Below are 13,744 nucleotides of genomic sequence, written 5' to 3'. Positions count from 1 at the left end.
GCTTTCAGACCATCAATCTCATGCCTCTCTTAAAAACCCCTGCTCTCTGAGCTCCATCCACTGTCTCCTTCTCCGCCTTCGTCGTAGGTACCTAAAAGGTATTCACAGTCTCCAATTCGTCTCCTGGCTTCTTCTCTTGCTCCTTTCTAATCCAGGTTCCACACAGTAGCAACTGACCTTGTAAAATTATCAACCAGATCTTGTCACTCTTCTGCTTAACATACTTCAGTGGCTTCTTGCTGGACTTAAACCCCACTCCCTCCTGAAGCCCCGAGTCTCTGCACCGTCTGGCCCCCACCCGCCTTCCCCATCTCATCACCTGCTCACTCTGCTCCAGTGCGGACCCTCCTTCTCCTTCCCCAGACTCACCAAGCTTTTCCTGCCTCAGCTAAGCAGCCCCCCCATGAAAATGTGACTTGTGAAAGATGAGAAAATCATCAAAAGGCTTAGGAGTAGATTTTAAGAGTATGGCAAAGGGGAGAAGAAAACTACTGCTGGGACAAGGTTTGAAAAAGACAAGTCTGCAAGGAGGCCCCAGACTGAATGACAGCACACACGAAAATGACGAATTGCTGTGGAAAAGGCTGTTCTCCCGAGACTAAGGGCACTGTCAGTGGCAAGGCAAAACTGGGAGGCTCTGTGCAGAAGTTCATTCCTCCCAGCGGGAGGCAGGGCATGGATTCTAGCCTATGACAAGGCCCCAAGGAAGCAAAGGATGATTCCGACTCCCAAAGGATCTCGAGTCTGAAAATGATTCAAGTCCTGCCAGGACTGCTTATCTTTATGCGCTTAAACATGTGCACATTTGCTTACCCATTCACACTCTCCAAACCATTCCATGATGCAGACAGGAGCTCGAAACTCAGTCACCACTCCTGCTCCGCAGGCTACTTCACCCTCCCTGCATCGCCCTTCCTCCCTCCATGAAGGCCATTGCACAGGTCAAGGGAATCTTGGAGTTTGGCCTCACGGCTATTCATTTCCTTCCTCGATTTCCACATGTGGAAAGTCCCCATGGCATCTAGCATCTACAACAGCTCACAGACTCACTGATCACTGCGACAACTGTCACAGTGCCTTTCATGGGGGAACTTTTCTGTTACTCCCATGAAGGAGCTACCAATTATCATCTCCATTTACAAACAAGGAGTAAGTATAAATGAGGTGGACAGGTGCTTTTTACCAACATCAGGGACAGAAACAGGAAACAAAACCTAATTTGCTACATTTCATTAGGGCATGTATTAAAAAGACGATGGTTATCAACAACTTCTTTCCAGCACTGCCTGCAGTCCCTCCGAGCAGCTGCTGTAATCAGAGACGGACTAGGAAGTGCGGATGACTGGCACAGCAGCAGTGGGGGTGCTGGCTGAGGGGAGGGTCAAACACTACAGTCTAGCTTATCCAATTTTCAAAGGTAAGTTAGTCACTATTATACTATTTTGGATTCCAATATCCTAATTTTTTCTGAAGTCCTAGAATATATCAGTATTTATGATCAAACCAACCTTTTCCTACTCTGCTCTCCCCAGTAGTGTGTAAAAACCAATTAGCAAGGGAGGCACCAGGAGCTCCAATTCACTGGGAGCTCTCAGAGCCTCTGCTGTCAGCAGTGGGTTTACAACCATCTCTCCTGGTGATGTGAAAGGGTTCACATCCTTCAGAAGGTGCTCGAGAGAGGAGCGATTAGAGAAATGCCCAACTTGCCTCAACTCAATAGCCCTGAGGGGGACAGAAGCCCCTCATATTTTCAGGATTCAGCTGAAGAACAGAGCTTATTCATGGATAATTTTCTAGAAAAACAAGGCTTGGGGGATCTAAACCTCCAGTGCATCACAAACTTCCTGCTATTACCTAATAACCACCCCCCCCAACTCAGCCATCACTGTTTCCATGGTAACTGACAGAGAAATAGCAGCCTGCCAAATGGCTTTTGTGGTTCCTTCTCCAGCTTGTTTTTCAGTATAGAATTAAAGCTAGCTGGGAAAGGAACCAGACTAATCTTTACAACAGGGACGTGATGCAGTTTGCAAAGTATAATGGGGTTTGGGACAGGAGTGTTGCAAAGCTTTAATGAGCCCAGCTTGGTAGAATAAAAAAGGTTCTTGGTTTCTAAAAAATGCCTGCTCAAGTATATTTGGTAAGTTTTACTTCTGTCTTAAGACAGTATATTCTGATATTGGCCAGAAGATAAATAGGGTGCTATTCACTCAGTCGTTAACTCAATTAACAAAAGAAGGGATGGGGTGAATGGGAGAGCAAGATGAGTCAGGCCTACTGTGCCCACAGTACCTTATTATCATCGAAGGAAATGGTGATTTACTCCCAAGTCAAAATGAATGAGTGGGAGTTGGCAGACTTGGACGAGGACCGTGTAAAAAGGAGGGCGCCTGGAGGAGTGAAATGTTTGACCTTGGGGATGATGCACACATGGAGCTGACAGACAAGCGCCTGAGTCACAGGCCCTGGTGCCGAGGAAACACGTCACCCCATCTCAGCCCAGAATGCAGAGTGTGGCACTGGGGCAGCTCTCGGATCCCCAGCCACAGAGACCTGCCCGAGGCGCCGGACAGCAGGCCATGCCGCTGCTGAGGGGTGGAGGCGTCTGAAGGTAAAAAAGACGATTCTCTTTGAAACCGGCCCCGAACAGATGCTTTTCTGTCTCAAAACCGCATACTTGAATGAAGAGCAGAAAATCTCATGAGTCTGCTGTCAGCTCTAGATGAGAAACTCTGACTTGGGTCAAACAGGTATTTGCTTCTCCTCTGAGAGGTTAACGCTCACTTGCGTTTGAAAGAGATTCCCTCCCGCGGCCTCTGGCACGCTCCAAATGTCTTGTTGACAGACATGAAAAGCACAATCTCTAGTGGCACACCAGGATAGGTCCCTCAGAGTCACAGAAAGTCAGACTCCTACAAATCCCACACGGAAGACTAAGCTAATTTGTACTTTTTAATCTATGCTTTTACCTTGGGTTGTATGAATCATGAGTCTTGTTCTCAGAGCTATCACCGGAGTTCAGAAAGAAAAGTAGACAGATTTACAACCACCACTTCCTTTCAATCCTTTGGGAAAGAGATCATTGTAATAAGATAAAGATGATGTATTCTGAGATACATTTCCGAGGCTGTCAACTCAAAGAAAGGCTTCTGTACTTCTGGTTTAGCTAGACTTGTGGAGCCCTAGATTTTTGGAATCTGTTAAAGAAACTTGAAGGAGCCTTTCCAGAAGTGAAAACTTGGGTCTTGTTTACCCAAGAATGGGCCTTACAGGTTCTGGGGGAAAAAGTCATTTTTAAACTGTATTCACTAATGCATGCTTATAATTTCAAATATGTTAACATTCAATTTCTCCATCTTAACAGCCAGGATTGAAGAGATAAACAACTGCACCAAACTCGATCTAGTTAAGACTGCACAGGAAACCAAATCAGAGTCAATAACCCGAGGTACTAACACATTTACACTTCTGCCCAAATCCGTCTCCCCAGCCAACTTTGTTTCAAGGTCTCAGACAAATTTTCTTACTTATCAGATCTGTATTTTTACCAAATCAGGTACCACAGTTATAGGGCAGATTCCCTTGATTCTAGCAGGTAATTAAAGGGACTTAACCACATTTTTGGGGTTTCACGGCCTGCACGGTGACTCAGTGATCAAAACCGCCTCCAGGAAGCCTTGAGAAGAGAAAGCTCCAGCACGGACAGTCTCTCTCTTACAGAGGGATTTTGTTTCAAATGGCTGCCCTCAGAAACGACGCTCCGTGGTAATTATATTCTCCATCCACGTATTAACCTATAACATAACTGAAGTATATTACCAAGAAAGGGCTCTTGATCACCATGAACAATGTTTTATATGAGAAAATGAAGCCCTTCAGCTGCCTGGAGGGGAAGAGAAATGGGGGGTATGCTGGGCACCAGAACACTCTTAACGTTCAATGGTTGGAAACTGCTCATACAGTAAAACTAATTATCCAGAAAGCATGCTCTGGGAATTCTTCAGCTTCAAATCTATAAATAGGCCAAAACGTTTTTTAAAAGGGGGTGGTGGCCAATGTACGTGTGTGAAGAAACAGTAACTGAATACTTAAAGATCTGGCGACCAAGAAACTAACTGCAGAGAACTGGAGACTGGGATTACAGCGAAGATTACACTGCACCTACTAGAGCCTGTCTGCTGACCGAAAGGATGGAAGGGTAACTCCGGAAGGCAGAGCACTAATGTGTCAGATCACGAACTCTAGAGGGGCGAAGACGACTTCATCTTACTCACTGCTACGGCCCCAGCTCCCACCCCACGCCTGGCGATTGCTGGGGTTCCACATGTCTGGCTTGAGAAGAGGGTGTGAACTTAAAAATGAGACAGGCGGTGCTTCTCTCCAATCACGGAAAGGAGTCTTAGCGAGGGCAGGATGAATTCTTCACACATGTGAACTTGGGATTTAACTGAGGGGCAGCCTGCGTGGAAGAGCATAACCATACGTAAAGGGCATGGCAAGGCTGGGGAGTCTGCTTCTTGCGTGGTCCTCCCTGGTACAAGGAAGGCTGATTGCCCGGGAAACTGCAAAGGCTCCTCAACAAGTCCCTGCAACTCGCAATCCCCTGCTGACACAGACCAACGCTGCCATGTCAGCAAAAGCAGAGAGAACCTAACCAATGGGAAGCTTACCAGCAAAAGGCGCTCAATGGCATACATGCAAAACGACACAATATGCTTCAGAACACCAGGCCTGGAAACCCACTACACGGCAGGAATAGAGCCCTGTCCATCAACGCTTCTTAGAGAAGCATATCTGACGAAGGGCAGACACTAGCAGTGACTGACTAACGATTATGTGGTCCGGATTCTTCAAAACACAGCCTTGCAGGCCCTCCATGCTGGCTGGGGCTGGTTCAATGTCATCAGCTGAATGATTGGGAACCTTGCTGGAAAAAGACCCAAACCCTGGAAAAGAGAAGATCTGGTAGAGGTTTGCTCTTTCCTTAGAGTTCCCAGCATCTTTCTACCCATCTCAGGCCTGAGGTTCCACACTTTTTGATTTAAAAAAATTAACAGCCTGGTGCGCCTCAACTGTCACGTCATACAGGAAGAGGTGGGATGGAGAACTGAAGGGATTACACAGCCCGTTTCATCGCCGCTTCTGGACCTGAACTTGGACAGACCACCACCTCTGCGAATCTGGCGTGAACTTCCTGTCTCCGAAAGAACTGCAGAGGTAGCTATATCTCAGGAGACGGCTAGGAAGGCGATGAGGACGCACGGCAGGCCCTCACAGGAAAGTGGCAACGGTGCTGTGAAGAACACCTACTTAAAATAAAGGCTTCCTCAGGAGCATCCTCTTTGAGCTTCCTTCCTTTCCCTTCCTGGCCCCCCGGATGGAGCCTCCCTTTATAAGTTGTCCTTCAGAGAATTTTTCGCAATTGCAATTATTTGAGTAATTAGTAATACCTGTCTACCCCTGGCCCCACGAGGAAAGGAACTGTATCTGTCCTTTCTGCCAAAAGAAGAGCCTCAGCGCCTGGCAGGTGGCAGGCAATTTCTGCTGGGTAAGTAAATGAACGAATGGGCACTCTGGGAGTCAAAAGTGAACCACAGGGTAAGCAATCAGTTGAAAACGTTTCATCAACAAAACACATACTCCTATCCTCTAAATCTGAAAATAGGAGCTTTGTAGCTCCTATTTGTAAAGTAGAGCTCCTTTTTTCACAGAATAATAGGAGGCAGGAAGGATATTAAAAAAAGAGAGAATACTCACTGGTGGGGGCTTCTTTCTCATCTCAAAGATGCGTGTGGCCCCAAAACTGAGTGAAGCAATGACGGGGCACCTCCCCAGCGAGGGTTCGTCATCACTATGCCAGTCCACACTGTCCTTCTCATTTCGGTAAAGATTGCAGAGCAGTGAGTTGAAAGTGTGACCGGTGTTCTCTTCAATTTGGCTCTTCAGTGTGAGAAGCACAGGATGCCACTGCAGTCAACAGGCCAAGAAATGGGCAGACGGTTCACAAATGACGCAAGGTGGCAGCCAGGGGGAAAAATAGAAAGAAAGTGCAAAATCAGTCAAATTATAAACATGGGCATGGAATAAGCAAACCACTTTTATGCAATAAGCACAAGCCAAGAAGAGTAGTTTAATTCCCTCCCACTATTTCTGTTTTGAAGCAAGCTGACCTCTGTAATTCTATTAAGGTACTAAATTTGGTTGAGTCATGTCATGAGACCCAGGCCTATCTACCCATCCCATCCGTGCCATGTGAAATCCATGACTCTCGCAACATGGCAGCTATCGATACCCTCAGGGCGGGCACCTAGGTAGGTGGTCGAGAAGGTGGTGAGTGGAGCCCAAGTCTGGTTTGCCACCACAGCTGTCAGGCAACCAGCCAGCCAGCCAGCCAGCCAGCCAGCTGATACAGACCGAAATCTGAGGAGCGAAAGAACCTTCCTGTGGGTGGCCCTGTGTTCATTCAATTCCCATGTTATCACAAATGGGAGGATTAACTTTTTAAAACTATATTCAATATTTCCAGAGTGGCTAACTTCCTAAAACAGAACCCGAAGGGGAAAAACATTCTTCTCTACAGAATGGAATCACGACACGGCCTTGATAAGCATACAGGCTGTGAACTACAGATTTAACAGGTCCACCGTCCTGCCCCTGAGCACCAAGTGCACTTGCATTTGCTTCCATGTGGAAGTCGCGCTTTTGCCACGTATGCTACTGGAAGCTCCGACCCCTGACCTCTAGCTGTACTGGAAGCCACCACCAGCGTAGCTTGTGTTGGGGCTTGTTAGAATTCTAGGTCTTTCCTCCAAGAGCTCTCACCTGCTTTACAGAGCTACGTTTAGGACGGTGGTTCTCAAACTTTACACTCAAAACTTCTTGAGGACCCAAGGAACTTCTGCTTATGTGGGTAACAGCAATGATATTTACCATATTAAAAATTAAAATGGAAAAAACTTTAAACTATTGGTTAATTCATTAAAAACATAGCAAACCCATTACATGGTAACATAAATATTATCTATGAAAAATAACTATTTTCCAATACAAAAGTTTGGTAAGACGAGTGGCACTGTTTTCCAAATCTCTTTACTGTCTGGCTTAATTGAAGAGAGCTGACTGCTATATCTGCTCCTGCATTCAATCTGTTACAATGTGTTGTTTGCATCTAAGGATAGGAAGAAAACAGGTTTCATCGAGATACATAGTTGGAAATGGGAGTCTTCTATGGCCTTTTCAAAAGTTGTAGATACTCTTTGATATTACACCAAAACTCAACAAGTACTGACTTCTTACTTATTCTTTTATTAAAATATTTTTCTATTGAGGTAACATTGGTTTATAACATTATACAAATTTCAGATGTAGGTCATTATATTTCAACTTCGATTTCTTAAAGGTTAGTTGCAATGTAGAATCTGAAACCATATCAACAAACTTTTCATATTCTGTTATATTTAAATCCACTGGTGCAGCCTGCACTTTGAATGGATTTTTTTTTTAAAGATTGACACCTGAGCTAACAACTGTTGCCAATCTTTTTTTTCTTCCCAAAGCCCCCCAGTACACAGTTGTATATTCTAGTTATGAGTGCCTCTGGGTTGTATGAATGGATCTTTCATCTTGCATGATGCTGTAATATCAAGAACTGGCCATTTTGAAAATATTGGTTCACTGAGTTATACAACTCTTTTAATTGCTGTTGCATTTCATTATACAGTATCAAAAATCATATCCATTAATATCACCACTGATCTCATCAGAAAAGGCTAAGTAATGGAAAGAGGTCAGGCTCAAAGTGGTGAATATGAGTTTTTCGAAAATTCTAATTTTTGCTTGAAAATAACTTTTACCATTAGTAGCAAATCCTGTCCATTGTTTTCCTTGAAGTGCCACTGACTTCATTCATTTATGAGATAACGTCTGCCAAATGCTCAAGTCTGAGTAACCACATTTTGTCTGCCAGTTGCTCTTCCAAGTAAAAATGGTCCACGAAAAAAGCAGCCAGTTCAGCTTACAGCTTAAACAGTCATGCAACTGTTTCTCCTCGACAAGCTCCTGCTTGGTTTGTAGCAGGAGGGTTTTATGCATACTTGCCGTTTCATCAAACTGTTAAAAAGACACGTACTCAAAGATCAAGATCTAATAAAACTAATAATGTTTACTGCTTCATCAAGGGATATTAAGTGAAACCAGCAATTTTTTCTCAAACTGGAAGTGCATGGCAGAAAAGAATACAATGATCACCAGTACAGTTTGGTGACAATGCCTTAATTCATGCTAAGAAGGCTCCAGCAGTTTTACCCACCACTACTTTTGTATCATCAGTGCAAATTCAACACAGTGAAAATGTCATCTAGTCTTAGTATTATTATAATAGTTTTGACCTTGAGGATTCCCAAAAAAGGATTTCATGGACCCCCTCCAGGGATGCACAGATTCCACTTGAAGAACTGCTACTTCTGGGGCCGGCCTGGTGGCACAGTGGTTAAGTTTGCATGTGCTGCTTCAGCAGCCCGGGGTTCGCCAGTTCAGATCCCAGCTGCGGACATGGCACTGCTTGGCAAGCCATGCTGTGGCAGGCGTCCCATACATAAAGTGGAGGAAGATGGGCACGGATGTTAGCTCAGGGCCAGTCTTCCTCAGCAAAAAGAGGAGGATTGGCAGCAGATGTTAGCTCAGGGCTAACTTTCCTCAAACAAACAAAAAAAAGAACTGCTACTTCTGAGAGCCTCTGCAAAGGCCACGTTCTATGTCTGGTAGTGAAGGAACAGATGTTCAGCAAAGGAAAGCACATTATTACTATTAAATACATCCCATGGCTATTGTCAGGTAAAACTGCCAGGGAAGCACATGTGGGGATCCCTCAGCTTTGCTGTGAGGTGGAAACCATGATAAAAGCTGGGTTTCCTTGTTACGGATATTAGCATTATATTCTAAACAGAGGATTTTAAAAAATAAACAGCAACTACAACAAACAAAACTTAGACCAATAAAACAGAAATGTTATTAAACTAAACTATGTTCAAGAGGATAAACTTCAAAGTGAAATTCCACAATAATGTTAGCAAGCCGTATTCGCTATCTATTTTATGACTTTAAGCTTATTTTCACGGAGATAAAGATGAGATGCTAGAATTATAAACTTCAAACAAGAATGTAGAGGAGGATGGGAGCGTGTTTGCAATGTGACTGTGAAACTAATTAGCGCTTCCCAATGCGCTTGGGGACTGAGCACCATGATAACACCGAGTCTGCAGGATGTTTCTAAGTGGGAATATGCTTTTTCTTGGTTATTTTTGGTGGTGAAGTAAGGAGAGAAAAAGAGGATAATGAACTAGAGGATTAATTTAGACTCTCCAACCAATACTCTATATACAGATCCCTCAGAACTGAACGTCTAAATTAAAATTCAGCGTCATCTCACTGTTCACTGAAGACATTCTATCCTTAAAAGACATCTGAGGAGAAGAGCATGAGGTGGCGTGCCTCGCAGAAGTCAAAGGAGCTATTCAGTCACTTCCAACAGCGCTTTGTAGAGAGCCAGGGGCCACAGAGGCGCCTCTGGGACCACAGGAGGGAAAGGAGAGGGAGCCGGAGGGCTCCCGGCCATCAAGGCGCTCTTTGATTTTCATACGCAGAGTTCCCGTAAGACTGAGATTGAACAAAGGCTCACAGAACTTTAACAACCTACGACTGACTCTGCCCCTGTGCTATGGGATATGAAGCTCGACGTATAACGATTTTAAAATTAAACGAGTACCTCCAACACACATATACACACATTAGTGAATTCCCCTTAAAAAAACCTAAGAAAGGGGCATCTCTTTTGATTTTGTTCATGATGTATACCAATAAAGTAAATCTATTAGCAATAAATACAAAGTGATGAGCCAGCCAAATTCAAATTACAGAATTCTAATTTGACAGCCTTAATACCCAACAAAAGAGGCCTTCTTGAATAAATTATTCAAATTCAATGTGGATTATGGAATACTATGCAGCTGTTAAATACGATGCTGTAAAAAAGTATTTAATGATATTAACACACGTTAATAATATAGTTAAATGAAATGTAGTATACACAATTGATTTTATTTTTATAGAAAAATTCTCTACATATATTTGCCTAACATAAAAGACTGGAACCAAAACATCAGGTAGAAGAATTACCCAAAATCTTAATATTCTTCATGCTTATCTGCAGTTTCTAAACTTTCAAAATCAACACACATTACTTACATTAGAATAAAAGGATTGTCATTACAAAAGTTCTTTTGAAGGGTTGTCAGAATGTCGCCAAAGCGCAAGCCCCTCTACTCAGCAGCAGATCTTCCACGCCTCACGTTTATCACAGAGCAGTGGTTCTCAGCCAGGGGCAGTTTTGCACCCCCAGCAAGTGTTTGGCAAAGTCCGGAGGCATTTTTGGTTGTCTCGACTGGGTGAGAGGTGCTTCTGGCATCTCGCGGGTAGAAGTCAAACATCCTACAATGCCCAGGGCAGCCCCGACAACAAAGACTTATCCGGCCCAAAACGTCAATAATATCCTGGCTGAGAAATCCTGGTCTAAAGATTAACTAGAATGAACGAGAAGGAACTTGTTCTCCACAGCCTGTGTAATCCCTCAACTTCTCTGTTATGACTGTTGACAAGATGGGAAATTAATTCTGACAGACACACGGCCAGCAGTCTATGGTGGATTGGCCTAATTCAACTCTCTTCATGTTTCTAAATCAACCTCAGATATCAAGGGTCTCAGCACTTCCCTGGGCCATATTCTAAATGCAGCCCTAGAAACCAAAGCATAGAGCCTTCTCCTTATGTGAAAAAGCCATGTGCCCTCCAGTCAATATTTTATCCCTGACCATTTTAGTAAAGTGGTAATTTATAAAAACAGATTTCTAGAAGCTCTAAAATATGTCATATTTCTGTTTATCCCAACGCCATAAGCAAAACTCTCTTCTCTTCAAAGTCTCTTTCAATAAAGCATAACATTATTTGCCAAAGGCAAGATTCCAGAGACTAAACAGGGAGCTATTTCTTGGACTTTATCCTCTGGACAAGCTTAATTTACACACCAGAATCTCTTTATCTAGTGTCATGGAAATTTTCAAAACAAAAGCAGCAGCAGAAACAAGCCACAGCAGTGCTAAGCAGGAACCCTGAGCAGTGCAGCCAGGGAGCGAATACAAAGTCAACAAGACAAACAGCAGATTTCTTCACAAATGGCCAAAGAGCCTAAGAAATGGAAAAAGACCTCACTGGCCAGTCATAAGGACGTGACCCCAGAACAAATGTGTCCCGGGGTGTACACAGAAGGGCTACAGCCAGAGATGCTTGGGGAAGGGGTAGATTAGGAAACGAAATGGTTCATTTCTTGAAATCCAAGAGTCTGGTTCCAGTTTCCCTAGTTCCAGGTTTTGCTCATCCTCAGAGTTCATCTACGGATCCAAAGCACATCAGGGTGATAAGTACAAAGACTCAGTGTTTGAAGCCAGAGGACTTTTTCAACTGGGAAGCATCATGCAGCTCCGCAAGGTAATTTATTATTATTTTACAGTACTCTGCATTTATGTCTATAGTCTATAAAACCATACCAACAACAAAATTCCAACATACGTGAGGATTTGGTTCCATAGTGATCCTTGAATAAGTGTAAGGAAGTTCTCCATACCATGCTGTAAGTCTCGGTTGCTGGTAAGTTACATCTAAGAAAGAAAATACAGGGCCTTTGAAATGGTTTGATGCTATTTATGGCATCCCTCCTGAGCGCCAACAACCATGCCCTGCAATGTGCAAGAAGCCATGAGAAATGCAAAGGCAGAGTAAGGACGGGCTCGCACTGAGGTTCCACCTTCACAGGGGACACGGCGTGTCAGGAGCAGAACAGCTAAGAGCTAACAGGAAGCACACAGACAAGGAGCGTTGGCAGAAACAGTACGGGCAGACGCTCTGAGGGGAGAAGGCGTGTGCCTTACTTCTGTCAGTGAGGGCACACACAAGAGTGAGGGAGAGACACTGCGGAACAGCAGAGATCAGATCAGGGAGGGTCTAAAAAGCAGGATACGGAGTCCGACCCTTGGAGGGAGGAATCTGTGGCACCAAGGTTCAGACAAGAAGCAAGACAAACTGTTGCCCCGTGCCACCATTGCGTTCACTCCTTTGAGTCCCAATCAAGGAAAAAGTGCTCTGACCGACCACAGCATGTAGCTGACTTGAGTCAGAAGTTTCTGACATCCAGTTTATTTAGAGAGGGAGTTATGCACAGATCTATCATTCCCACAACTGATATCCACCACGACAATCAGAGGAATAAGAAAAGCAGCTCAGTCATCGAAAGCTCACTACGCACCAGGCACTCTGCTAAGTACTTACCGTGCGTTATCTCATTTAACTAGCAGAACCACCTTGCAAGGTAGGTATTATTATTAACTCATCTTACAGATCAGAAAACCAAGGATCGGAAAATTACTTAACTGTAATGTGCTTAAAATGAACAATTCCGCTGCATGACAGAGCCAGAAATCAGAGCCAAGTCTGTCCCCAAGAGCTCCGCGGTAGAAAGTGCTGGGAGTCAGGAGAAAGCTGACTCCTATTCTGATGTCTGAGTCACAAACACGAAGCCGGTCTACTCTGCCCCTTTTGTTACAGAACATTTAATTCACTTAATGTGCCAGACAGGAAATTTGATGCTGGAGCACGGTCGCCCCCCAGTGACCACCTCTGGCATAGCAGGTACCGCCCTCATGGATGCCCACAGAGGAGCAGCTGCCAAGGCGGCCCAGGAGAGCACACATGTTGAAGCTAAAAGACACTGGATTCTTCTAGTGAAACTGAAAATAAAAAGCCGGTATAAGAAGGATTGCAAAAAGAACGTACGACAAATAGAATCAGAAAAAAGAACGCTCTGGAAGTTCCTATGACGAGGAAACTTGGCAGCATTTGAAGTAATAAAGGTAGTGAATAAACACACAGGGAGATAAGCATGTCAACCACAGTTCAGCCAAAGCAAACGTCCTTTGGTTGCTGGAATCCCGCCCCATACTCCTGCCATGTCCTCTCTGAGAACATCTACTTCTTCTGTCTAGAACACTCTCCCTCATGCCCTCTGACTGGCTGATTCTTTCTCATCCTCAGGGTCTCCAGTTTTGAATCTCTATTTGAGACTGGCTGTGGTGAGAAGAGCAACGGTATCAGAAAACATTCGGGAAAGGGAAGCCAGCGCAACATATCGTCTCCGAGATCTACTTACTCTCTCTGATGCCGGTCCTCTGCTTCCAGGGAACCTCCCGGCAAAGCTGCTCCAACACGCAGTCGCCTTCTTTCAAGTCAACAAAGCCAGGATACAAACGCACCCTTGATGCAGAAAGAGCCCTTATTAACTAAAGGACAGAGAAGATGGCTTAGACTCTACCCACTAGCAGAGGAAATTAATCTGGATGATGCTTCCTTTCGCGGGTAGATGAAATCATCTTACCACCCCTCCCATGGCAGGCAGAGCCTAAGACCACCCAGGTCACGATGCTCCAGATGTCAAATAAACTCCTTTCATGTTAAGACAAATAAAAGACGTGATGACCCACAGAGGGATGCATAAGGGCTTTTATAGACATGGTTCAAATATTGCTCCAGCACTGCTTAGCTGTGAAACCTTGGGCAAGTTACTTCACGTCTCTGAACCTTAGTTTTTCTCATCTGTAACACAAAGACATCCACCTCATAAGGTCACTATGAAAAGTAGAAT

At 44.3% G+C, this 13,744-nt stretch overlaps 1 protein-coding gene across 3 annotated transcripts in view; it reads right to left on the bottom strand.

The window, feature by feature from the left end:
- Positions 1–13,744, bottom strand: part of ALKBH3 (alkB homolog 3, alpha-ketoglutarate dependent dioxygenase) — a 34,941-nt gene that overhangs the window by 13,802 nt on the left and 7,395 nt on the right. For all 3 annotated transcript variants that reach the window (XM_046643021.1, XM_046643020.1, XM_046643022.1), the window contains exons 6-8: positions 13,253–13,356; positions 11,620–11,708; positions 5,758–5,967 (exon numbers count right to left, since the gene is read on the bottom strand). In XM_046643021.1, the coding sequence (XP_046498977.1) occupies positions 5,758–5,967; positions 11,620–11,708; positions 13,253–13,356 (403 nt within the window). The remainder of the gene's footprint in view (positions 1–5,757; positions 5,968–11,619; positions 11,709–13,252; positions 13,357–13,744) is intronic.

Source organism: Equus quagga, chromosome 17 (assembly GCF_021613505.1).
Source record: "Equus quagga isolate Etosha38 chromosome 17, UCLA_HA_Equagga_1.0, whole genome shotgun sequence".
In the NCBI taxonomy this organism is placed as follows: domain Eukaryota; kingdom Metazoa; phylum Chordata; class Mammalia; order Perissodactyla; family Equidae; genus Equus; species Equus quagga.
The sequence above is the reverse complement of the archived record's forward strand: the minus strand, read 5'-3'. Positions and strand labels throughout refer to the sequence as shown.